Source organism: Thunnus albacares, chromosome 7, assembly GCF_914725855.1.
Source record: "Thunnus albacares chromosome 7, fThuAlb1.1, whole genome shotgun sequence".
NCBI classification, from domain to species: Eukaryota; Metazoa; Chordata; class Actinopteri; order Scombriformes; family Scombridae; genus Thunnus; species Thunnus albacares.
The window spans coordinates 6,668,711-6,695,822 of NC_058112.1; the positions used below are offsets into that span (position 1 = coordinate 6,668,711).

General features: G+C 40.9%; 2 protein-coding genes across 3 annotated transcripts; both read right to left on the reverse strand.

Moving 5' to 3' along the window:
• Positions 1–1,136: 1,136 nt before the first annotated feature.
• On the reverse strand, positions 1,137–18,395 carry LOC122985054 (BTB/POZ domain-containing protein 10-like). 2 transcript variants are annotated; one of them, XM_044355430.1, is made up of 8 exons: positions 18,203–18,395; positions 9,294–9,583; positions 8,784–9,105; positions 7,642–7,744; positions 6,285–6,405; positions 4,533–4,730; positions 3,249–3,359; positions 1,137–2,629 (listed from the first exon to the last, which is right to left on the reverse strand). In XM_044355430.1, the coding sequence occupies exons 2-8, from the start codon at positions 9,514–9,516 to the stop codon at positions 2,097–2,099; spliced, it is 1,611 nt and encodes a 536-aa protein (XP_044211365.1). In that variant the 5' UTR covers positions 9,517–9,583; positions 18,203–18,395; the 3' UTR covers positions 1,137–2,096. The 2 variants fall into 2 exon arrangements, with proteins under 2 accessions (XP_044211365.1, XP_044211364.1); XM_044355429.1 differs by lacking the exon at positions 18,203–18,395 and adding an exon at positions 15,369–15,649.
• Positions 18,396–19,054: 659 nt separating this feature from the next.
• On the reverse strand, positions 19,055–19,799 carry pth1a (parathyroid hormone 1a). Its single transcript, XM_044355436.1, has 2 exons — positions 19,629–19,799; positions 19,055–19,447 (listed from the first exon to the last, which is right to left on the reverse strand). The coding sequence occupies exons 1-2, from the start codon at positions 19,715–19,717 to the stop codon at positions 19,195–19,197; spliced, it is 342 nt and encodes a 113-aa protein (XP_044211371.1). The 5' UTR covers positions 19,718–19,799; the 3' UTR covers positions 19,055–19,194.
• Between the last annotated feature and the right edge of the window lie 7,313 nt (positions 19,800–27,112).

The following is a 27,112-nucleotide window of genomic DNA, read 5'->3' on the forward strand; positions in this document are numbered from 1 at the left end:
AAACCCACCCCTGGTTTAAAAGTCAAAAATCTAAGTTTCCTCCTCTGGTTCTGCTTCTTGATGAGGAAGAACCTGATTCTATCTGCGTATATTAATACATATGTATAGCTGAACTTTGTCAGTCACTGAATATGAAACTCCAACTTAAGCGCCGGTGTCCCTGCTCTCTAAACTCACAGGAATGTCATGATGTGATGACACAGCAGTAATGTGCGTAACGCTGCACCTGCTGGGATGCAAAATATCTGCGATATGATTCGTAGCCAGAGCTGAGTCACTCCACTCAGATAAGATCAGCCTGGTGTGTACACCCACACACACCCACACACACACACACACACACCAGCCATTTTACTACGAATCACTGCTCCGAGATGTGTGATCAGTACCAAGACTTCCATCAGAGTGATGCCTGATCAACTACAAGCTGTCACTGTTGAAAGGAGAAATGTAACATCTGGCACACGTTTCAGTTAATTTAGGATTTCAAATTAAAATAAATGGAAGGAAAACATTTTCTGTCAGGTCATCTGCGCTCACTTCCTTCAATACAGTTCTAACCTCAATACCTTTTTGATACAAATTGAAAAGTGTCAAATTACTGAATGCTGAGTCTTCTTTACTTAAGTAATCTGTCATTAAAATCATAATTTTGCAAATGTTGGTCTATATTTCTCATTCTTTAAGGTATTTAAGAGCTTTTTAGGTAACATCTCAGTGTGTATTCAGAAAATTTTAAATGATCTTCATTGCTGCTGTAGTGTTTAGTAATAAATGAGTGGAGCAAACATCTGTATCTGCACCAAGCAGACAGAATACAAGACGCAGCAGATAAACTGTCTGTATGGAAACTAGTCAGACAACAGTTTTGCATCAATAACTAAAGCATCACTACAGTCCAACATGTCAATTTATTGACATCTTAATCTTGTGTCTGCTTGCGGAAAAAGTTCCTCTTTAGGTGAGACTTTCTGCCAGATGTGAGAAGACATTTTTCATCTCCGTCTCAGTTAATCATTCCTCTAACCTCTCCGCTCTTAAAATATTCAGATTTATAGTCACAGTCACAAATCTATTCACAGCGAAGTCGAAGCAGAAAAGGATTTCAACAAGGAAGCGATGGGGACTCAGGAAGGTGTTGTGAATAATATTTATTAAAAAAAAACAAAACATTGTGTTCAGCATCTCTTCTGACATCCTGTGTGCTCGCAGCAGTTAGTGATAAACCTGTGCAGTGTCAGTCAGGACTCAAACAAGACATGGAAACATGGACTCGACACAAACTGGGAACCAAATGAACTGGTGAACACAACAGGAGTGGAATATTTCCTTAAAAATTCTCATTTATGTTTAAAAAAAAAAAACAAAACAAAACACACACTTTCAACAAAGCCTTCAGGTAAGCTGGAAAATCTTCACATCTAACTTGCCGGCCCCCCCCGAATAAAGACTGACTCTCGAGAGGCACTGAAATCCATTTCCCCAGTGAGGTACGGTATCCCAGCAGCAACACACACACACACACACACATACAGCTCTTACACACACTTCTTTATAATGTAATACAGTACTTTCCTCTGCATACAGATGCAAACTGAGCTCTGCTTTGGTCAGATAAATAAAAACTATGTGGACAGATGTGGGTGAGGAGGCCTGCTGATGTGCTTTATCCGTTCTCGGCTGCTGAACAGTTTCTCGTTCGTTTGGACGCTGTGTCTGCTGCTGACTGAGAAAAGGCTGCAGCAGAGGTGCAACAAAAGGCAAAGTGGTGTTTTGCCACACAGGAGGAGGAGGAGGAGGAGGAGGAGGAGGAGGAGGAAGAAGAGGAGACTGTGGGGAGGGAAAAGTCCAGGGAAGGAGGATGAAGTCTGCGTTCACACTGAAAGCAACAAGTGACCACAAGTGCTTGAATTTCAGCTGAGAGAGGTTGTGTGCTTATTGGCTGTTGAAGGTCAGTCTGTGCTTCACTGTCACTATGCTTCACATAAATTTAGCTCGATGTAATGATGTAAAGGAGACCCTTGTTGCTGGCAGTGTGGACGCAGCAGTTCGGGGGGGAGGGGAGGGGGTCAGGGGGGTTAAGTGTGCAGCCAGTCTCATGCAGAGGGGGACGGCGTGTCTGGGTCCGGCTCGTAGTGGTAGGTGGCCTGAGTGTAGCTGCTGCTGCTGCTGCTGCTGCCGTGCTGCTGCTGGTTGCTGTGGACCAGGCTGTGTGCTGCTTGACTCTGGAGGTCCTGTGCCTGCTGGAGGCTGACGGCGTCGTGCGCCTGCTGAGCCTGCTGGTTCGGGCCCTCGTAGCCCTGCGCCAGCTGGAGAGCCGCGCTCTCTGGTCCCGGTCCCGGCGCCGGCTGGTGGGGGTCGCTGGCGCCCGGCTGCGGCGGAGTTTCCAACTCATCCACCTGCGGTCCCGGCGGGTGCATGACCACCAGCTGGTCCTGGGGAATGTCTGCGGCGGCCGCGGCCAGGTTGGTGGTAGACTTGGACTTGACGCACTGGAAGTCCACGTGGCGGCTCTTCCCCTCCTCCTTCTCCCAGGACATGCGGATGAAAGGACGCTGGACATAGTTGTAGATGACCTCCGGACGACCTCCGGGGCGCCGCTTCACCTTCTCTTTATAAGTCGGGTAGCCTGGTGAGGGAGAAGGTGGAACATCAGAACAAACTCACAGGAAACTGCTGCTTGGATCTGATGTTTCATTCAAAACTTTTCATGGGCAGAAAAAGCATTTAGCTGGTGTTGTGGAAAGTCTTGCCTCAGGTTCAGCCATTAAGACTTTTACAGGGTGTTGACATCACTCTGTGTGTGTGTAGACGCGTAACGATGCCAAATCCTATTTAACAGCTTGGTAAAGGTTTCCCACTGTGGCCCTGAGGGAAAATTCCAGTATTTTCACAAACAAGTGAAGCTGCTTCCATGACCTACAAGTGTTCCTCCTTCTCTGTTTATTGTGTTTGCCACTCAGAGAGACTCTAAAAGGCTGACTCTGTTTTCTTTACAGTCGGGCTACTGTGGAGTCGAACAGCTGAAGACAAACATCTATAGAAAGTTGTGAAATAATGTGCTCTGAGCTATATTCTTGTAAAATGACCTATTCATAAAATAACTATTTCCCCAGAGAATATATCAAGTCTCCTGACTTCAGAAATTCCAGTAAAATGTCACTAACCACTACTTGCAGCTTTGTGACTGTAAATACTGTTTTTGGTTTTGGAGACAGCATAAAAAAGTAAACATTTGGTTTTTGTACCTTCTATTCCCAGTCGGATCTTTTTCAGTCCTCTGTCCTTCAGCACTGATTTGGCCACGTCTCTGTTCTCTATGTACTTGAAGAAGCGGTACAGTTTGGTGCTGTAGATGACTGTTGAGGGAAAAGAGGGACATTCAAAGCGTTGACCATCACCTGACCTTTAAAAAGTGATCTCAAGTTAGCCTTAAAAGATAAAGCTGATGGTATTCTAGATCTAGTCATTCTCTCTGTACTTTGACTTCTCTGCACTGTCAGTCCGAGCCTGCTGCTTCCTACTGAAGACATTCATCTTTAAAAAACACCTCACAAATGTGTAGTTTCATTTTTTTTTTTAACTAAACCATTTCCTACAACAGCTGGGCCCTGTAGTTAGTAGCAAATATTACTCAAAAAGGATGAAATAATACACTTGTTGGGGACTATTTCCAGCTGCGGATTAATACACATTTAGGGGTTTTTTGTATTTCCAGCAGCATGGTGGTGTACGTAGGCTTGACTTAGGCAGTTCAGAAACACAGTCATTTAGCATGTGATTAGTACTATACATGCTCTGACTTTTAATGAAAAAATTGAAAAAAAAAATGCTGTAATTTTGTATTTTTATGTCCAGAAGTTTTCAGTATAGCAGTATAAGTATCTATATATGAACAGACAGAGTCGTCAGTGTTTGAGGGATATAAAAACCATGTTGATGAGACATTCTGAGCTTTAGTAATGTCAGAAAATGTACTGATGGTGCCAAACGAACAAAATACAGAAACTCTATTTGTCAACAATTATAACGCCTCCTGTCAGCACACATGAACAGATAATGAATGATGAGAGTTAAATTGTAATAATATAAATTATGTCTTCATGAGAGAAGTTATAAAGAGGTCTTTTCATGGGATTTAGTGATGATAAGAAATAAAAAAAGATATATAATAAAAACATGGAAAATAAATTTGCTTGAAATGTACACAGCTGTACACAAAAGTACTTTGTTTTTCACAGCAGTGTAACCTCACCACTGATACACTGACACACATTAAATATACACATATTATATAACGACTCAGAACTGACAGAAGACCAGTGTGTAACAAACACCTTCGAGTCTAACCACTTCAGAGAATATCACATCAGCTACTCTGAAAGCAAAGTGTGAAGCATTCTGAAGTTCTCATGTCACAATAACCTGTTTTTCACAGGAGGAGACATCTTAACCTGCTTCCTGGTAACTGGAGCGTTCTGACCCAGCTACCCGACCGGCTCGATTATGGAATTTAAACAACAGTATCTTACTCTGCGAGTATTCCTCTCCCATCTGTGGAGGGTATTCTTCGTCCCAGTCCACCACGTCGTCGTCGGTCAGCACCACCACGTGGCACTCCCTCTCGCCGCTCTGAGCGCTGGCCACCATCAGCGGCAGCACCATCTCCTCCAGGTAACACTCAAACTGACGCCGGGCCCCGTCGTTAGACAGCTCGTGCATCAGGGCGCCTGAGGAGGGACAAACAGAGAGAAGCTATTTTAAGTTTGAGAATATTAAGTCATGTGCTGCTACAGAGAATCAGACTATTAGACTTCAAACTGAAAACCTTCCACTTAGTATTAACATGAGTTCAAACTCCTTTCATTATATTCATGTGGAGAGAATATTATCAAGATTATTTTCTGACATTTTATTATCTGAACAATTATCAGTTTAAAGGAATCAGATGAATCAATAATTAAAGTAAATGTTAGTCACAGACCTAATAAGAGCTGTGTTAGAAGAATAAACATCTTTCTGTACCTCTAAATGCATGTAAACTATGTTTTGAGATACAATATAACACAAAACTGGAACAATATCTACAAGAGAACAAAAATCTCAAGTTAAACAAAAGTACTGCAGCACAAAGTAAACGACCATTTTTAAAATACTGATATACTGTTATGAACAACATGAGAAACTTGTGTTAAGTGAAGCAGTACAGCTGTTGTGGTGTTTTTAGCAGAGCGACTTCTTGACATTGTTTCTTTCCTGAACAACAAGTTAAATGAACCAACAATCCAAGCTGAACCATTCATTATTGATCCCTGACTTTAAGAACGACAAGAAACATCAATAAAATGGTTGTTTTGTTGTTTACACGCTGATTACCGTGACTCAGAGCAGCTGAGAGCTACAGTCTGCTTGTCTCCATAAAGTTCATGGATATGAGGAGTTTTCTACCTCCACTACAATAAAGAGTATCTGCATAGAGCTGATTTTACATAATAACTGTGTTACGGGTGTTATCTTGAATGGAATTTCTTTATATATAGAGGCAAAAAATAAAGTTCATACATGTTGCCATACTCTGGCTCTAATCTGAACAGAGATACATTTAAATTATACTGAAATTAACCACAAAAAACAGGAACTAATGACTAAAAACCACAAACCAACACATCCCATTGGTATGAGAATGAGACTTGCTTGCATTGGTTGGTTTTGTGCCTGCATAACAAGCTTTAAATCTCACAGCTAATCATGACCTACTTAGAGCCTCGCACACACACACACACACACACACACACACACACACACAGTGAGCCTGTGAGTTGAGGCTGCTCCTCCCACACACTCAGAGACACACACACACATACACAAGAGGCACCAGCATGCACAATATATATTATCACAAACACACACATGCATATAGGTGACAAAGTGACACAGTGTGATGTCACAGGTGCATCATATATGAATTCAAGCACACAGCATCAATGTAGCTACGTCAGGCTTCCTCAATGAACCAATCAGGTAATTTACTGCACATTTACAGTGATGATGTATAAAGCTGTGTCTAGACACACACACAGTAAGCAGTGATGTCCACATTCGCTAATAACAATAAAACAAGTGAAGTCTATTTTTGTCTCTCTCTAGTGCAGTAATACAGTAACAATGAAACGATCTGTGCTCACCACTCACCGCACTCAGTGTGTCAACAAAAGCAGGAACTACATCGCTCCGCAGCTCGGCACAGTTCAGTAAATCAACGGCTACACAGTGTGTGTACTCACTGAGGTCTCTGCACTTGATGGTGCTGTAGTTGAAGGAGATACAGAGGTAGTCACATGCCTCCCTCAGCTCGGGAATGGAAACGCCGTCAGGGCAGCGGATTATCCCCGACTTGTAGTAATCCTGCCATTTTCAGCAGCGCGCGCACACACACACACACACACACACACACACACAAATGAATAAACGGGCAGAACGGCGGGCGTTCACACGCGCGCACAAACAGGGGAGGAAAAACAAGACGCCATTATTGATGCTGCTTCACTCACACAAGCGGCACAGAGAGAAAGAGAGAGAGAGAGAGAAAGTGGGAGATGGATGAGGAAGAGGAGGGGGAGAGATGGAGAGTGAGCGGTGATGAAAGTAAAAGCCAGCGACGTCACAGGCAAGAGAGTCTGAGAGGAAGGAGGGGGGGGGGGGGGGGGGGGGGGGAGGAAGGGGAGGGAGGAGGTGGAGAGCGATGGGTGATGAAAGCAAAAGCTAACAACATCACTTTCCCTCCCTGCTCCACTTCCTGTCCCCTCACTGTCTCTGTGCAGAAAACATGTCAAATGAGATACTGGGTTTTCTACTCAAACACCGCAGGCTGTGATGGAAACAGAGGAGGAGAGACTGGACTCACAGGACACAACGCTCAGGCTGCACTTCCCTTCCTCTTTAGTCTTTCTACTTCTCTCACTTTCCTGTCTCCCTGGGTTCTCTTTAGTGCCTTCTCATGCTATACTCCATTATGCCAGAACCATAATCAAGCAATTATTAGCCCTTCAGTATATTCTGTCCTCACAACTTCATATCAATGAATTGTACAGTGCCTTACAAAAAAATGTTGGACACTGCTAATCATGTATCCATCAAAACGGTGAAAATGTTAAAGGCTATACTTCTTTAAGACCCTTTCAGGACAGAGAGGTTGTAAAGATGCTGCTGCTACTCGAACTGAAGAATCCAAACAGCAGCAGGACTTCTATATAAGACTGAGTTGACTGACCCCGTCAACAAATGCAGCAAGAGAATGATGAGCCAGTGAAACCGAGGGAGGAAGGTGGAAGAGGAGACTGGCAGCGGAGGAGGAAGAACAGAGAGAGAGAAAGAGAGACGGATCGTGTGTTATACAAAAGGAGGGATAGAGAGAGAGAGACTGGCAGAGAGAGAATATAATATAACAGATCTGTTTCAGAAGGTTTCTCAACTCGCAGAAGAGAGGGGGAGAAAAGGAGGACACAAAGATGAGAGAAAAGGAGGAGGAGAGGGAAGAAGAAAGAGAAAAACAGAAAAAGTAGAAAGTGTAGGAGAGTGGGAAGAGGGGAAAGCATGGAGAGAATGAGAGAACTTGGGGAAGATAGAAAGATAAGGACTCACCAGAATGGCTCTGAAGACAGTGGAGCTGATGCCGTCGGCCACCTCGAACTCTCCTTTTTCATTGGGTCGTGTGAAGTTGTTGTCCCGCCCGGAACCAAACATCCTGCAAACAAACAACAGATGAGGGAAAAAAAAACAAAGTGTTTTCAACTTATGATAAGAATAAATTGAAAATGGTGAACATGCTGTCTCAATAAAATAATCACAACAGCAGGTGTGATTGCCTATTATAAAAGGTGATGTAGACATTTTTAAGCATCAAGTCACACATTTGTCTGTTTACCACATACAGATATCGGGCTGTTGTTTTGATGTGATAAAACATTATAAACAAACTCTTGACTTGATCATCGTAGAAAGGATTAACAGCTCCAGAGCTACATCTTCCAGTATGAGCGACCAGGGCAGCTTTAACAGGAAATCTGTTGGTAGCTTTGGGGCATGAGAAGAGGAGGGCGCTGTTCTTCCGGCACAAATACAGTTAAAGCTTTTCCTTTCTGGGCACGGCAGATGGTGGATGGAATGAAAGGTGACGAGCATCCAGAATATTTATGCACTTTAGTAAATCCAAAGAGTAAATCACTGACTAAATAATACTGCTATATATGTATCTGCTACCCAGATGTCGCAGCACTTACAGTCCATAGCAGCATGCTTTAAAAACTCAAAACACTCGATTACCAAGAAAGCTGTGTGAGATTGCTTTTCCTCCAGGCTTTTTAAAAAAAATCATTTTATACTGCAAACAGTTTTATGAGAACAATCAAGACTCTTGAGATGATATATTTAATTGTGGCATTCAGACTGCAGATAGGAAGCCAATAAGATCCCACAAATGCCATGTTCTTATGAAACTATATGTTAAATTTTGATCATTTCATTACATTACAGATATTTGACTCAATGACATGATGGTGCCTCTCAGGGTTTCTGGCTCAGTAACTCAGGGTGCATCTAAGGGGAACTGTAAGGTGCTCCTTCATGAATCCTGTGTGTCTTTCTGTGTTTTTAGGGGGGGATCAATATGCGGGACTCATAACCCAAAGAAATCAAAGTGAAACATGGCCGATGTGATTTTAAACTCAAACTGAAACAGCTTGTGAAGAGGAACGCCGACAGTGATTCCATCTCTCTGTCATTACCTGCCCAACATGGTGTTGGGTTGAGCTGTGAAGATGGCGGGATCCACCACAAATCTTGTGTTGTCCACGATGAGCGTCACTCTCTCTCCTACTCGCAGTCCGCTACGATGAGCTTCTTTACTGCTGAGGTCATACACGTAGATCATGTCACAAGGCCCTTGACCCAGGATCTTGGGGTGGTGGTCCCCTCCAAAAGGACCTAGTGACCGAGGTATGTGTCCCCCGATCAGAGCTCCTCCGACGTGGGTGTAGGGAAGAGAAACCCTGGGAGGTCGTGGACTGGAGGATCTGGAGGACGAGCCCCCGTCGCCGCGTTCACGGTCTGTGGGGGAGAAGAGGACACATGAACACTTGGGCTTTGTTCCTGCAAATTACATTTCACCATTATCACATTATCAGTCAACTAGAACTCAAGCCCATGTTCACAGCAGTGAAGTGAAGCAAAACTGCGCTGATCAATACGTCGTTACTCTTTAATTATCATTCCGTTCTCGGTTCTTTTCTCCTCACCATATTGCCGAGTGGGGGATGTGACATTCCTGATGCAGGGTGTCAGCTGGCTCTCTCCTCTCTCATGGGAGGAGTCACGTGAGCGGTCGCTGGAGCGCCGCCGTTGCTCCCGATGATGTTCTCCTCCTCCTCCTCCTCCTCCGCCTCCTCCTCCTGCTCCTCCTGCTCCTCCTCTCGTCCCGCCACTGGCACCACCACTGGCACCGGCCCCGTACAGACTCATGGTGCCGACCTGCTGCTGCTGCTGGTGGTGGTTGCAGTCCAACACTGACAAACCACACTGCCGGTCACTGGTGGAGAGATTAAAGGAAACACAAAGAGAGTGAAATGAAGTGATGAGGATGATTTTATTTGTGCTGAACTACTGAACTCAGTCAGATAACACAACTTCCTTGATGAATATTGTGGCAGATGTTTTGTTCAAAGTGGACTTCACCCGATGAAGACCAACCAGATGGTCACCATTTAATCTGACTGAATCGGAGTATTTGTAAGGTAAACAGATGACCCTGAGGTATGTTACAATGTCATTAATTTATGACTATTTTAACACTGTTGTAAAATAATGACCACAATAGTGACACCTCCATATATTTGTAGTTCCAAATGTGTTCTGTAAACTATAATTCCTTTTCCTTAACTTAGCAAGTCATCTCATAACTTAACAGACTTAGTCAACATGCAAATACAATGAACAACAAGCCAACTGGAGCTGGGATCTTTTATAATTTGCCATGTCTTCAACATATGTTTTCCATTATCAGTGGGTTTTCTCCTTAGTATGAGGAGTGATGATATATACCTGCCAACCTGTCAGACATCTTGGCGCCATTCCTATCAAGCTACTGAATTTACACCTAAAAAGGACCCCGCACTAGATGTTATTTCACATTTGTCTTTCTGACACATGAACATGGTGCCTCAACTAAAGGTTTCTTTCTTCTTAAGATGCATGCAACACAAAGAAAATACCGTATATCAATACAGGACTTAATGGAATGGAGAACACAGAGAAAGGCTTGGACTGGAAGCTACTCTGGATGAGGGCTGCAACTAATGATTTTTTTCATTGTCGATTAACATGTTGATTATTTTCTCAATTAATCAATTAGTTATTTGGCCCGTAAAACATAGAAAATGGTCAAAAATGTCGATCACTATTTCCCACAGCCCAAGGTGACATCCTCAAATGCTTTGTTTTGTCCCGACAAACAGTCCACAACCCGCAGAGATTCAGTTTACTATCATAGAAGACTAAACTCACATTTGAGAAGCTGGAATCAGAGAATTTGCACATTTTTTCTTAAAAGATGACTCAAAACAATTAATCAGTTATCAAAAATGTCCATGATTAATTCAATAGTTGGCAATGAATCGATAAATGGTTGCAGCTCTACTCTGGATTGCAGAGATTTCAAGCTCGCTGCTGTTCCGCAGGCGGGAGCATCTTCTCACGCAAAGGGTGAACATTACAATGGAAATAGTCGAGATGAGAAGTCACAGCAAGCTAATGTGAGCCACTTAATTGCTACACACGCCGCCGGAGATAGTGGCACCCCCCCGCCCCCCCGTCCCATCTACTGTGGCCAACATAAAGAAACTACTGCTGGACACGTTTTGAAGCTTTCAGACCAAAACTCAGCCGACTGTGCCAAGACAGAGCAACACGATCAGACAAATAAACAAATGGGAACATCACATAATGATACTCCGTGACATTTGGAATGGTTTGCAGTGGTATCGCTTTGGTAAGACTGAACTCAAAACTGTCATAAAAGCTTCAACTTCAAGTCCAAGTGGGATGACACTACTAATCATACAGAAACCAAAGCACTGATGCATGAATTCATGGAATGATGAGATAGATTACTTGGTGCACAGATTAGATCCTTTCTAAGCACATCCACTCACACACACACTCACACATACACACACAAATTGCTCAGGGGGTAAAGGGTTTGTTTTTTGCGTGCTGAGCTGTGGAACGAGAAGAGAGCCTGTACAAAATCTGCAGTCAACTCATGTGAACTCCTCCTGGAGCTGAGTGCTGCAGAAACAAGACTCACACCAAACCACCACCACCAATCCTCAGCTCGCAGCTACAGACACACAGCGCCTCGACATCCATTAGAGAGTGTATCCATGTGAAACAATCCGAGTGAGCGGAACTCACTTAAGTACGGGACAACAAACAGAAATGACATCAAATGTTTGCTTGCTCCATGGGCTGGTTTTTTCAGAGATTTTTGACTGATAGGTAGGAAGAAGTCACAGTGAGTGATGCTTCCTGGTTTGGTTCGCTGTGTTTTTCCAAAGACCGACGAGCAGCCCTGAGAGAGCTGTTGTTATTATGCCTGCCCACCATTTCAGAAAGGACTTAAACACATAAACACACACACATCGATTCTGTGCATGCATTAATACACATATATGCACGCTATGAGGACCGTTCAAAAAATGATTTGAACTCTAAAAAAACAAGAAAAGTGAGACTTTAATTTTGATGAACATGATAAATTATTGACTAAAATCAGACACTTTCAGTTCTATTACTTCTTTTAAATACAATGCATGATTTAGACAACTATAAATTACATGTGAGTAAGTCAAAGTGGCCACAGGCAAGGTTGTAATGTATTAATGCAAAGGTGCAGTATGTAATGCTAGTTGCATTAGACAACAATAAAGTAGAGTTAGAAATGTCCAATTTGAAATATGTAAATTAAAGATGATGATATAAAGAGATCTGGACATGAGAGAGGAGATGAAGATGGTAGACTTGTTTGGGTGTGGTTGTATGTGTGTTGCTTATTATTTGTGGGTTTTTAAAAGGTCATCATACTTTGATGTTTATAGATTGAACAACCACAAAACCAGAACAAATGTCTAACAGTATTTCAACTAGTAATACCAATCCAATACTGGTATCAACATTGGTCCTTTACTGGCCAAAACACTGGATTGGATTGTAAAACATGACACCACTCAGTGACACATTTATGTAAAAAACAAAACAAAACAAAAAAACTATAGCTGCAATTACTGATTTTTTTTTACACTTGGGGACAAAAGAAACAATCTGTTAAATCAACATTGACATATTATCATCTTTTAAACTGACATGGCAAAATTGTTGGCAAACGGTTACAGATTTACACAACCTGCAGATACATTCTCCGTCCACCAAATGAGCGTTAAGTCCGACATTCACTCCACTTTTAACGGTCTTTCATCTCCACCAACACTTGAGAGAAATATCAGGCTCTTTAGCTGCGAAAATGCTGCACTATGTTCACCAGCTAGTTGATCACTTTATCTGTCTGCTCTGGTTCTGGGCAGGTAGAGGTATAATGAGTTTTTAGAGCTCTTTCGCTGAGAACAGCTGCTGCGTCTGAAAACAGGTCTGATGAGTACAGCGATTGAACCAAATCAATAAAGTTGTGGGCTGAAAAGCCAAAAACAAAAATAAGAGTCAGTTGCTAATTCTCTGTGAGTTCATCATTACAATCACCTCTTTTAACATGTAAGTAGTCGTGTGATCCATTGCTTATATAACATATTGATTAAACAGCTTGTTTAAGAGAGAAAAAAAAACTGGATCATCAGATACTAAAGGTTGTGCTACTGATATAAGAAAGAAGATAATACCAAGCCATTTATAATTCCATTATTATACCATTATATGTTGATAAGTGTATCCATTTCACCTCCACTGCGACAATTTGGCAGGCTATCTGATCAATAGCGTTGAGCTTATAAGGCAGAAACACATCCAGGTCTCAGTAATGAAGAGAGTCTTGCTCTCTTGAGAGGAGCAGTTATGAAATATGATGATGACCAGCTACTGTAGGCGATGGCACCAGAGAGATGGAAAATGGGAGCAAGGAGGGGTGGAGGGACAGGGAGAAAGAGAGAGACTTCCTTTTATTATTTTATAAAAATGGAGTTAGTGATGTGCAAAGAGTCGGAGTACTGCCTTGTACTCTGCACACACTGGATACCCATAAACTACTAACACGTTAAGCACTAGCTCTGATGCAGATTTGACATGTAGTTTTTATATACTGTCATACTACAAGTAAAATAACTCAAGTGCATAACCTACTAATCGTTAACTTTGGTCTTTTGTTTCCATGCACCATGTCCAGTGAAAAGACATTGTGTGTTTTAGCAGAGCTTTCAAGGCTGGTAATGTGAGAAACCTCCCTGGACACCGGCTGACATCTCAACATGCTGGATGGCCGGCTAGCTGCTGGGAGGACTGACTGGCCGGCTGACTAACAGACTGATTGAGTGGCTAATTGGCTCACTGTCTGGTTGGGGTATACCCAGACAGAGCAGACCAATATGTAGCAGGGGCAGTTAACTGATGACAATAAAATTATCAACACAGTGGGAGGACTGCGCATCACCTTGAATTACGCCTGAGCTTCACCCACTCAAGGTCACACATTCATTTTTGTTTGATGGTGCCCCATTGGTATTGTGATGCTTAAGACTATATCTTCTACATGACATTCACACAAACCTTATATGAACACAAAGGATGTTAAAACACATTTACAAAGGATATAATGTGTCAAATTTAAAAATGTAAAGAAAAACAATCCATATGGTGCGTCTTAACATTTACATTTTAATATTGCTCATAGGGTAAAATTTCAGATTAAACTATGAGCATTTCCTTTTTCTGTTTATAACATGTCAACTTCACAGTGTAGCTGCAGAAGCTATAAATGTCCTTGAAGACAGGGGTCACCATAGTAGCTGAGGAAAAAAAGAAATGTGCACACACACAGACTTCTCCTTCAGTGTGTTCAGGTGAACCGACTGACACAGACAAGAAAACGTCCCTCAGCCTATTTTAGACACTACTTATCACTTAAAATGTGGAAGAACAGCATTCAAGGCTATGCACAGAAAGGCATAGAACATCAGTGAGAGCTATTTCATTGTGCACCACATGGTTATTGTCAAAAACAATGATGTCTCCTCTTTCAAAACGGCCACAATTATGCGATCTAGAGATGACCGATTGCAATATGTTATGTGTATTTACACTTGTGTCCATCATGGATTGTGCCTGACACAGCATAAATGCACGTTTTATCTCCAATGAGATTTTAATGCTTGGCAGGAATGAGATAATAAAAACAAAAGTAAGGTTTTCCAGCCAAACAGGCAGACAGCCAGTGGCCTGACCAGCGGTGTAAAGGGAACAAAGGAACTGAGGAGGCAATATTTCACTCAGGGCAGGCAGCTCCTCTCATCTTTCACTCGGCAATGCAAATCTACAGCAGCCAAGATTTCACATGGGTAGGAAGAAAAAGGAGGGGTGGGGTGGGGGGGCTAACATTTCACTTGCCCAATTTCCTGTTACTTGGAACCACCTCTCCTGATATCACGATTTTCCTTTTCTTGTGCTGAATAGGTCAACGGCCTATAACACTTACAGAAGCCCTGGGTGTAGCTTTAATCTGTTAAATACAAGTCAAGTTCACCATCACCCATCTGACATACAATAACTCAAACAAAGATGCAAGGTGTCCTGGCAGTCTATTAAAAGCATGAGGTGCAGAGCCCCAAGGGGTGAGGGTCCCATCTATTATTTAGGGGCTGCTGACACCGACACACTGATGGCAAAGGCAGAGAAGCTGCTCTGTGCAGCAGTCTGGGCTGAAATCCAGCAAAAAGACTCTAAAAAAAGCATTAAAAGGGGAAATACCCCTCTACGATGATCAATTGAATGGTCATCCTTACTATAAAGAAATAATGTGAATCAAAGAAAAAAATGTAAAATGCTCTCTGTGAATAAAATAGTAATTTCTCATGTCATAGAAGATAAAATATTACGATTAAATACCATAAGATCACTATTTACTCACTACTGAGTACCAGAGTCCGAATCAGAGTTCCATCACGGATAATACAGTCAGTGATTTTCTTCCTGGGCTATTATAACAAAGCTTTTAATTACTGGAAAACGATACCAAGAACTAAGTACCAACAGCGTGTATGTTTCATACAATGACCAAGCTAAAACCTCGGCTCTTTGAAAAGCGGACGTGCACCTACCGGTCGGTATCAGCGGGCCAAGTGAAGACAAAGCAGCAGGGGATGAGCTGCGGGATGACAGCGGCACAAAAGCCTTGCGCTCCTCCGAACAAAGCGGGCTTGCCGGCAGCTTCAGCATCCTCGCTCATTACTTTCCAACTTCATCAGCATCGTTTCACACACTCAACCCGGACCTCAACTCGCTAGTAAAATCCACCGTCTCTACCCAAAGCTTTAAAGGTGTCTACAAGGCGAGGGGGATGCGCACCAGCTAGTCATTCAGAGTCACCGGAGGGACCTTAAACTGTGAATGGCCGCGTGCTTGACTGAATCAGAGCGATGCTGCCTTCACGTGCTCCTCGTAAGCTCCCACTTCTGAGCTCTCCATGTACTACAAGTGCATCGACATAGACCCTTAATAACGAAACAGATGAGCTAAAGGATGTATACAGCCTAATTTATTCCAGGACCCGTTTTAAACGTTGAATTTGGCAAAAAGTTATGAAACTACTGCAGTATCCCCCCCATTCAATTACGTCTCATCCATAATCCACAACGGGGTTGTGCCAGGAAATGGTGTTGCATAAAAAATACCAACTCTTCCAAAGATATCTATTGGGCTGTTGTTTTCAAATAGGCCCACACTGATCACTTAATTATAAGATTTCCAATCTCATTTGAAAGCAGCATCAAACAAGCACTTTACTGCTCTGTCTGCATGACTGTCCAGGTCAATTTAACCCGTCTTGTCGAAGAACAAGTGTATAAAAAACTGCAATGAGTGTATTATGGAAATACATGATAAATATATTAGTAGGTGGTATGACTACTAATCAGCGACAAACTAAAAATCTCTTCAGGATATTCCTCATTTCTCACATGTTCTCCTTATCTCAGCATCAAGATGGCAATTGTAAAATGTAAAATGCAATATGCCGTCATTTTATAACACAACTTCATAGTCACAAGACAAACTACATGAACCAATCATTTTAAAGGCTCTCGTAAACTCAGAACTGTTGTGTCCCACAAGAGGAACTGCAGGCAATGTCACCTTCGTGACACCAGGGGACTCCTTTACACAACAAGATGAGACATAATACATAACTATGCAAGGCTGAGATATAAGAGCTGCTTAAATAACTAAATAAATATCGCTATCATGCACTAAGATTACATTCTGTAATGACTTAAGAGTACAGTAAGATCAAGACAGACAGACAAACGCAATTATTTCCCTTGTTGACTCAAAGTTTATTTACTACCTCTATGACCATCCGAAGCGTAATGATCCATTTTTGCCACTCTGAACTACATTTCATGATCCAGATGGAATCACCAATGGGTCACCTCCGGCTTTACCATAGCTTTATAGGAGTTATGGTCACCAGGCAGTCAGATAATGCACACAGAGTGGGATTAACCATAGGAGCATCTGTCTGTACTATAACACCAATCTCCTGACTACTCTATCTGTCCACCGGACCACAGAGGCTCAAGTGTTGCTCTATGATATGATGGGTGTCCTATCAAATCCTCCAGGGTGATTCAGTTAAAGTGATCTGAGCTCAACTTCTGAATGCTTTTTATGAATCTTGGTAATAAATTAAAAATAAGTTACATCCATTCATCAAACAACTTCCAAAAATAAAGTCACAGCGTGAACATCAAAAGACCAATTTATGAAAAATGACAACTGAAGACTGTTTACATTAACTTTTCTCAGTGTTTTGTAGAATATAATGATATTTGTATGGGTGTTCCTACAAGTTCTTTTTTTTTTTTTAAATTTATTTATTTATACATTTTACTTTTATTTTTCCTTATTTTAACAGTGATACAAGAGTATGGACATATTCAAATCATAACAAATTATATCAAACAAACAAAGATGGAAACATTATTGACCAAAAAGGTGTAGGCTGAAGCTTTAGCTTATTATACGACCATTTTACCCCCTACGAAAAACAGATAAAATAGTCCCAAAGTACAAAGTTAAACATTTAATTCACCATTATGTTCATACCTCAGTTTTCTATTTGTTTACTGTTATTTTTGAACATTTTACAAGTATACAACACATGTTAAATTCACTGTCACAGTCATTCCATAAATTGAACCCTTTAACAGTTATATTTATATTTGTTTCTATCTTTATATTTTCCCTAGCCCTTGTTTTTTTTTAAACATACATATTCCTTTAAGTCCATACTGACTTTTGATTTGAAACATGTTTTGCAGACAGTCAGTAAGGAAGATGAGCGTTACAAAGGGTGGTCAAACTGTGACCACTTGTAGTCATCAGGCTGTTACTGTCTTTAGGTTAAAGTCTAAATCTATACATCTATCACTAGGCTAGTTAGCTACATACGGTGGAAAAGGAAATACATCTAACGCTAAAGAACTTCTCTTATGTTGGTTTCTCATACTAGATAAACTAACGTTACAGCCACATTAGGTGTCATTAGACTACCGTTAGTGTAACGTTAACAATATGAGCTTCCACTACCTTTTAAACCAAACATAACCTATATAATGTTAACGTTATTTCATGCTGGTGAGAGCACTCAAGGAACTGACGTTATGCTGACACATATATCTTCAATTCTCTTCTCTGCTACTGTTGAAAGCATTACTGCCGCTCTAGCTTTTACAACGAGATTGTCTATGAACTTGACAACGATGTAAAAAGTAGGAGGTTGCTCTACGTTTTGTTTTATAGAGACTTTAAAGCGACCTAAGAGGATTTGAGACCTTTTGGTTAGCTTGTTAAATTAGCGTAAACCGCTAAACACCTCGCCAGCCGTTAGGCGGCTAACGTTAGCTAGCTAAACAAGAGTTTGAACTTTTTTTACCTCCTCGCGTTACATTCCGATTTGACGTCTTGTTCGGCTGCTGAAACGGTGCGGTGGTACAATCAACCAGGAAGCGTAGAACGCAAAAACAAGAGTTTCCGTAGAAACATGTAGCTTGTACATGGACTACACTTGGCTGTGGAGCCTTTGTTTTGGTAGGGAAAGCGGAGGTCACGTGAAACATATCGCGAGAAAACCTCACGTTCCACGTTCCTCGTTCCGCACACACACCATGGATGTATTATGACACACACACCTGCTTCTGTTTTTCCAACGAGAAGAATAGACCAACATAACCAAAAGCAGTTTGATTGTTTGTTTGTTTTTTTATTTATTGATAGTATACATGCCCAGCCTGCTTATAAAAATATAACTGTAGGTTTTACAGGCTACAGGCAAGTTAAACATACATATAAAAATATACCGTTTATTTCTATGTTGTTGAAGTGCATAGCCTATTATTAAGCCTAACCATAGATATCCCTTTTGACGTTTTATAGTCAAACTTCAAGTAAAAATAATTAGCATATACAGTACATATAAATATACATACACATACACAGTATATAGCCTATAACATACTGTATGAAGTCAGACAGAAGAAAATTAGGCCTATTTGAAGTATAGGAATGCCCGTTGAAAAGGGCATTTTCCGATTATAAATAATATTGTTGGTCCAACTCTATCTCCTTCGGTTTGTTGAAGTAAATAACTTTACAAGTGGTTTACAACACCACCTTTTAAATAAAAGTGCTAACATAACAGGGAAACTCAATGTCTCCCTTATCCGTTTCATAAATATCATATACATTTCATAAATAAATGAAATAAATAAAATGAACATATAAATAAAATCAAATGAAAGTACATTCTAATAAAAGACACATTCAGTCATCTTCAAACAAAATTATAAAAATAGAAAGTAGCCTAAAATTCTATGACGCTGGAAATGTTGCCGGACAGCTGCGACTGTCAAACGCAATCCACCAAAATCACGACTGTTTGGAGTTGAGGAGCTTCTCCAGCAGGTTTAGAGCATACTGGATCTCCTCCGGGGTCAGGTCGCTCAGGTCGGGCAGCTCCTCGGGAAGCAGCCTCCTCCTCGTCCGGCCCGCCTCCCCGCTGGCCCGGGCCGCGGCGGTGTGGATGCCCCGGAGCCTCATCTGCAGCCACTCCCGACGCTCCTGCATCTGCTTGTGCTGCCCCAGGTTGTGCATGAGCTGGACCTCACTCACCGTCCTTTTTCTATACAAGGGACCATGAAATACATTTATTATAGGACTATATAATCTTCATATATATAGGCCTATATGATGTTATATAATTATTCAACATTAAAAAAACAGGATATGTTGATAAGATGGGGAGTTGATTAAAGACAGTGAAGGTGATCTTGTAATTGTTTTGAAATAGGAGGGGGATTTACCTCATCGGGCGCCCTTCGCAGACAGTGGAGAGGTGTAGGCCCAAAATGCAGAGTGAAATGAACACGATTGTACAATCCTGACTTCGCATGATGACCTTGATGACCTGTTAAAATGGAAAAAATGTTTTTTCCTGTAAATTTACAAAGCTTTCAGAAAAAGGACAATCTAGGAAATAATTAACTGAATTTCAATGTCTGACCATTGAGTTATTGGGTAATTTATGACCACAGTCAATTCAGATTTAAGTGTGTGTTCTTTCCCCCCCTATATTATCTTTATTCAATACACAAATAATATCAGCCAAAAATATTTAATTAAAAGAAATTAAAGGAATTAACTTGAGTTTAGGTGTGTTTAGCCTCCTCTACATCCCTGACTATAAGGTAGAATGAGATACAATGAGAACATACCTCTGATGGTGTCTTATCCACAGTCTGATAAAAGTAAAAGTTTTGTAGCAGTATAATAAAGTTAAGTCTGGTTTGGTGGACTGCTCCTATCAGTTATGATAAGCACCGGACTCCCTAGTTCCTTTTATAGCCCTTGGGCCCAGCCATTGATGAGCTGCCTTCATTATTGCTGTTGATGTCACACCTCCAGCCACTGGTGGGGGCAGGACAGGAATGACAACACCTCCTCTGAGCTTCAGGCTTTCACCATCCTCATACCAGACCAAACTAATGGCTTTGCATGCTGAACCCAAATACCCTAACACCCACCCCACAGGCCAACACACACACACACACACACATGCACCAAACCTTTGTGAGAACGCCAGCATTTCACTGACAAAATCTTTCCGTTCTTTAATATTTCTGTCTAGTCTATCAGTGTCTAGTGACATTTTGTTCCACCTATGGTACAATGTTTCAACAGATCAGCACTTAGGTAACCCAATAAATGAGCAACTCTATTTCTTAAGCCCAAAACTTCACTTTCCCAAGGACTGTCTTTTTTTTCTTTTCTTCAGAACTTCCCCTCCACATTTTCAATTTTGCATGCTTCTCTTTTATTTTTTTCCTCAATCTCCGTGGACTGGCCAGATCTATTAGTCCACATCTGATGTGACCTTTTTTTTTTATCTGACTCCCAGCCTGCCTCACAACAATAGCGCCAACATTTGGATGGATTTATGACTCTCATTGACCATTAGCAAGTCTCCCTGGTTACATAGGCACTTTACTCAAGAATTAACGTTGTTTTAATGAGTTTGCCTCCCAAAAAAGATCTTTTACACTGTCCTGACGTCAGAGAAAACATCCTGAATCAAAGAGTAAGCGGGAGTTCAGGAGGTGAGTCAGTGGGTGATGCCGTTGCCGTCACTGTCTTCATCATGAGTGGTGTGTGTGTGTGTGCACATGCTGTGCGTGTCTGAACATCTGGAGAATATATTTTTTATTCAAGTGCAGTGCTTGTTCCAATGAGCAAACATAAAGGGTCGTTTTACATAAGCGCATACAGTATGTACTAGAGTTGTTCCAATACCAGTTTCAGTAATGACTCCTATACTGCCCGAAATGCTGGATCAGGTACGGGCGAGTACGCGAATCTATGCACCGATCCGATGCCACGTAATTTGTTAATACACTTTAAAGTAGTTTTATACTCGGATAAAACGTCAATTTCCCCCAGAAATTATTCTTAGCTGCTCAAAAACAGCAACCTACATAGCAAACTGCAGCCACTGGAAACTACTGTTTTATAGTGACAAAGAACAAGCACAAGACTATAGAGAGAACTTGCTTGCTGTCGAGTTTTCAAATGTTATTTTCAATGCTTAGAGCACTAAATTGCACTCCAATTGCATTTGGATGGTGATGTGTCAGGAGTAAATAAAACCCACGATATATGCGGTGCTACATACTACAAGTAGGATGTGGAAAAATGTGTTTTTGTGATTTGTGATTTCAGTGAAGTAACAATTAATAGTTTTAGTGAAAAATCCAGAATATTAATTACATTCAATACAATAAGACACATTTAAAACTTTTAACTGGTGAAAGTGGTTTCTGCTACTTTTCAAACTTTTAGAAAATGATGTCTGACTCCTTGGGGAATGTGATTGTCTTGTATTATGCATTTTCTTTACAAGTGTATGAATGATCTTTTAGGTCTCTGGGTCTATTTTGTAATCTTCAAAGAGGTCGTGTGTGGCATACAACACTGTGTGTCTCTCAGGGAGGACACAAACATGTAAATGTCATTCAATCACATATGAAATGGTTAACTAACCACATGTTGGTAAAAGCCTCCTACAGGCAATTGTGGTCATCATCTCCACTATTTACTATTTATTAACTCCCCCCTCCCTTGTTTTCAGCCACAGGTGTCTCAAGGGTGATGGATCCATGACACCAAACAGCTCACGCTGGAGAGAAGCCCCCTACTACTTATTATGGTCGCACACACCACACATTAGGTAACCACGAGGGTATGAGTTTTCTAAATGTGGCAAGAGCTGGGAATGGCTATGTCATGACATAGAGGCTCTGTTAACACCAGACCCCTTAATCTGTATTATAACCAATTTGAAGTTTATAGATGTTGAAAATGAGCTGCAGTTGTTGAATGATGTATCTCATAATGAAGACCACCAGGGAGGTACACGTGTTATTTTACCTAAGAATATTGGTTAACCTAAGGACTTTAAAGCTCAAGCACGACCTTTTCTGTAGTGTGTATCTCTGACAGGTCCAAACATATTGATCATCACCCTCGTGGGTTTAGTGTTAAGACCTGCTATGCAGCTCAATGATTTATAAGTAACTTTTAGTTTCATCTAGGCAGAGAGGATGACAGAAGCTCCTCTAACATTTTAGTAGGGCATGTAAATATGGATATATTTTTAAAAAAAAGAAGAGTTGGTGCTTTGGGTTTACTTGCGAAATTTTATATTTTAGAATTTTGCAGCTGTGAATGAGCCATCAAAGTTTTAGCATGATATGAAAGCATCAAAGTAATCAAAAACCAGTATTGATTATCTTCTGATGTCACATTGCACCTGTTAATACATAAACACACGGCTCAAGTGGTCAGTGATTAAAGTTGTTTACATACCAGCTTTACAAGATTTATGGTTATCGGTGGGGCCTTTAAGAGACACTTGCTTTCCCGTGATACTATTACGGACTACGGTGGCCACGGCCTGTTTAGATGACACCCGCTGAACATATCGACCTTTGACCTTAGGTTAGGATCCTAAACCTTGTCATCCTCATTACCTCATGCTGCCTCAATGTGTAGCATGTTACCTATGGCATGCAAAGGCAACAAGGTGCGTGGGAATACAACAAGGCAGATTTCAAGTCAAAGTCAGTAAGCCCACAACAACACAAAAAGGTGGCTCCATTACCAGAAAGGCAATATACCAGACTCTATCATTTTATAAAGATTCATCTTTATGCTTAGAGCCACTGTGCTCAGTGGAGCAGTAAACAAAGGAATTTCTGACCTGCTGGGCATCATCATTAACTTGACATTCACAGCTATTGCAAGTCAGGTGCATCAGTAAGCCAAGCTGGTCCCCAAAACTTAAGAATAGTTACAGTGGAGAAAATAAGGAGAAGGGGACTGCTATTTCAGGTTAGGCTTTGACTTTTATAGAGGGTGACGGCATGTCCTGAGACGGGTGACAGAGAAGATGAGTAACATCGCACAGATGCTGCTCATCTCATGTCACTCGAAAGAGAGTATGGAGAAACAAGAGTGCTGTTCATGACAGATGTAGGTTGTGATTCAGGATTTTCTTTCAGGATATGATGAAACATTTTAGAGAAAAATCATACATCATATTATCACCTTATTTAAGTTGTCGTGGTAAGCATGTTACCAAACATTGCCTATTTACACATCTATCAGACACAAGTAGCACCATTAGTATCATTTGCAGCCGGGTTTCTGTCAACCTGATGCCTTTAAGTCCAGTATTCCCTCTCCTTTTAGCTCTGTTTTGGTCTCCGATAACTCCTGAGAAATTTAACTAGCTCTTTAGCTGCTAAATGCTCTAGTAGTGGCAGGTAGTGCACAGTGGGTTTACCAGAACGTTTTTGCTGACAGACCTGGCTGTTGTGACTGGAAACACGGTTGATGGGGATTGCAGAACAGAAAACCAAAACAACGAGCTAAAAGAGGCTAAAAACTCTGTGGAGCTGAGAGTAACGGCAGAGTCAGGTGATAATTATCTGTGGGTTTGTTGGTACAAGTAACACTTTTCACAGTACATTTACTCATCTGCTCTATTGTTAGTATAAAAATAATGGTCACTGCAGGTTTAAGTATGGTGGGGAAAATAAATCTTTAAACACATCTGCAGACTTGTATTCCTAAACTGCATCCACATCCAAAATGCATTTGAAAAGTATATATAAATATATATACTTTTCTGTCTGTGTAAGTATGTGATTTAGAGAGCAGGTAATAACTGAGAATAGCTTATAGATGAGCAAGTACATACTTAACATAATTGCAGTTACATAAATGTAATTTTTCTCACAGCATATTTAAGAATACTTAAATATGACAATGAGTAGGAATCCCTTACAACCCATTGTGACTGGCAGGATTTACGATGCAGGGTGAAGGGTCAACTTTAAGAGTGAGTAAGCTCATGGGCATTACAGGAAGTTCATCACTCCAGCCTGACCCTCTTTTCGCGGAAATACAGACAGGTTTGTGCTGCCTCCTAAGGCAATGCACCATCATTTAACTGCCAGACCATAACCACTGCCTGAATTCCTCTCACTCAGCCGGACTGATTGCTTTGATCAGGCATTTGCACAATCCACCAATTCAACTGATTTCACTAAAGTGGATCATCAAATGCAGAGAGACACATGATTTATATAGCAATTTGAACTAGTCTGACTGTTGAAACGTAGGTTAATACAAGCCATCAAACTCTCCTCTTGGCTTCACACAGCTCGCTTTCAAGCAATAACTCTGCCATAAGCCTAAAATGCATAAACCATCTGCCTCAGGAATTTTATTAAATTTGCAGAGACATGCTGTCTGAATGATAAAATGACCAAAACTGTTTTTTTGTGTCCTCTACATTTTAGTATTGTTATCAGTTTGTCTGAGCTTTCATCAAATACAATCCTTATCAGAGTTCTCTTAGGAAATAAATCTCATGCAAATTGCATTCCTATTGTTGAGTTAATGTCAGCAGTAACTAATAGACCTTATGAAACCTGTATGAACCCTGTCCCCAAACTCTCAAGATCAATGTAAAATTTGAACACAAGTTGAATGAGATTAATCCACCATTTATAGGCACAGAAAAGAAGGCATTACATTCTTGCCAAGAAATGTTGAAACCTGCTTTTTGTTTAGTAATTTTATTTATGTGCTGACAGAAATGTGTATAGAATATAGTTTGGATCTATTGATTTTAGCCACACTAATGGTGTGGCTATAGGGATGGCAATGTTGGCCTATTGGCTGGTTTGTCCACCACTTTGGTCAAGACTCAGGATTACAAACTATTGGATGGATGAAATTTGGTACAGACATTTATGTTCCCTAGATAATGTGTCTGATTGACTTTGGTGATCCTGTGGCTCCACCATAAGATTGACATTTTGGTTTTGAGAGAAATGTTTGAAGTCATATTTGGCACAGACATGAACATTTCCACAGGAGGAATTATGATACACATGTTGATGCCCCTTATCATGCTAACATTTGCTAAACTAAGATGTTGAACATGGCAGACATTTTACTTGCTAAACATCAGCATATTAGCGTTATCATTGTGAGCATGTCAGCATGATGATGTTTGCACCGCTGTGCCTAAAAGTGCAGTCTCACAGAGTTGCTAGCATGACTTTAGCTATTTGATCATCACTTGTTGTATTTCATCAGTTTTATTTGACACTTTTATATTAATATAAGAAAGCGACTATGAAAAGTCTGACACAATTTTCCTTGTGCAAATGAAAAGTTGACTTCATAAGAAAACACACTACCTCTCCCTTCCCCCTCTATCTCTCTCTGAGCTTTCACGGTTTTGCTACCTTGCTGTCTGTACATGATCACCATGGCAACGGAGAACTCCCCACATATGGAAATGAAATGCCCCCAACAGGAGTAATCTAGGAGCACAATGGGAACATTGAGACAAGGGTTTATAGAGATCTTATTACTGCTCCAAACATGTTAATGGTTTTGGGAGATAATACAATATCCCCCTAATAGTCCTCACTTGGGAAGCTTTGAGATAATAATGAGACATTATTTCCCAAAACACAGTGCAGGCTTGACAGTGAGTTGAAGGAGTAGAAATCTCAGCCCCTGGCAAAGAAGTTCCTGACTCATGTGTGTTAATCACCCTATCCACCCCCACTATGGTCATTTAGTGCTGCGGGCCATCAAAGTCTTACTCATAACCTCCTTAAACTCCCAGTGATACCAAAAATAGCCAACATTTTTGAGCCTCCACATAACAAAAAATGGCAAGGTTTTAGAATGTGACTATATTTGCTTTTTTGTTTGTTGCTGTGGTTTCCCTTTTCTATTTCTATATAAATCCAAGGTTCAGGGTGTTTAAACTTAAATATAATAAAGTTTTTGTCCTTAAAGTTTCATCTGTTGTACATCTTACTGAACATTCAGTCTTAAATCTGCATTAATTGACCAGCTAGTCACTCACTAGCTGGGCTAGGGTTTAAAGAACTGACCATGAACCGCAATGTCCCTAGCTCATGTCAGGAACATGTTGTTATTGTTCCCCATCTCTCTCCATCCCATTGTCTCTTGTCAACTCTCTATCTAATAAGGGGATAAAATGTCCTCCCACCCCAAAATAAAAATACATAAAATAAAAACACTGACTGGTGCAGCTTTAAGGATTTCATGACAAGCAACATTTTTTGCTGATGTCAACGCTGCAATTGCACTGCTTTTATTAAAAATATCATTTCGCAATTATTTTTTTGTGGGACAGATATCAACTTCTTCGTGTTTAACCACTCATAGGCAAAGATCTGATCTGAAAATCTCGTCTCAAATGTTGTGATTACATTTAAATGTCAATTCAGCACTGACAGAGCAATGACGGGGTAAGATACAACCACCGCTCATGCTGCTAAATGACATCAGGAATGTATGTCACTTTCATTTCATTCAATTTATCATAGCAAGACTAGGCTAAGTCGAAATAATTGCTAATGGAACCGAGAAGCTGCAACACACAACAATCCATTAGTGTTAAAAAGGAGAAAAGGGGTTTATCCTCTCTGGCAGCATGCTCAGCAAATTTCATTCATTTTTAATCCTCTTTTTCAGTAGTCACCAAGATATCCTGCTGTGAAATAAAAAGAGTTGCACTGCATTTTATATAATATAAATACAAAAAACTAGACAGTCTACTACTCAGGTAGACAAACACTGCTGATCAGGGTAATTGAACCATTATTTAGGCTTGCCTGTGTTTAGTCACATCTAATAAAGAGCTGAGTCACAAAACGAGTCACTGTCTACCAGT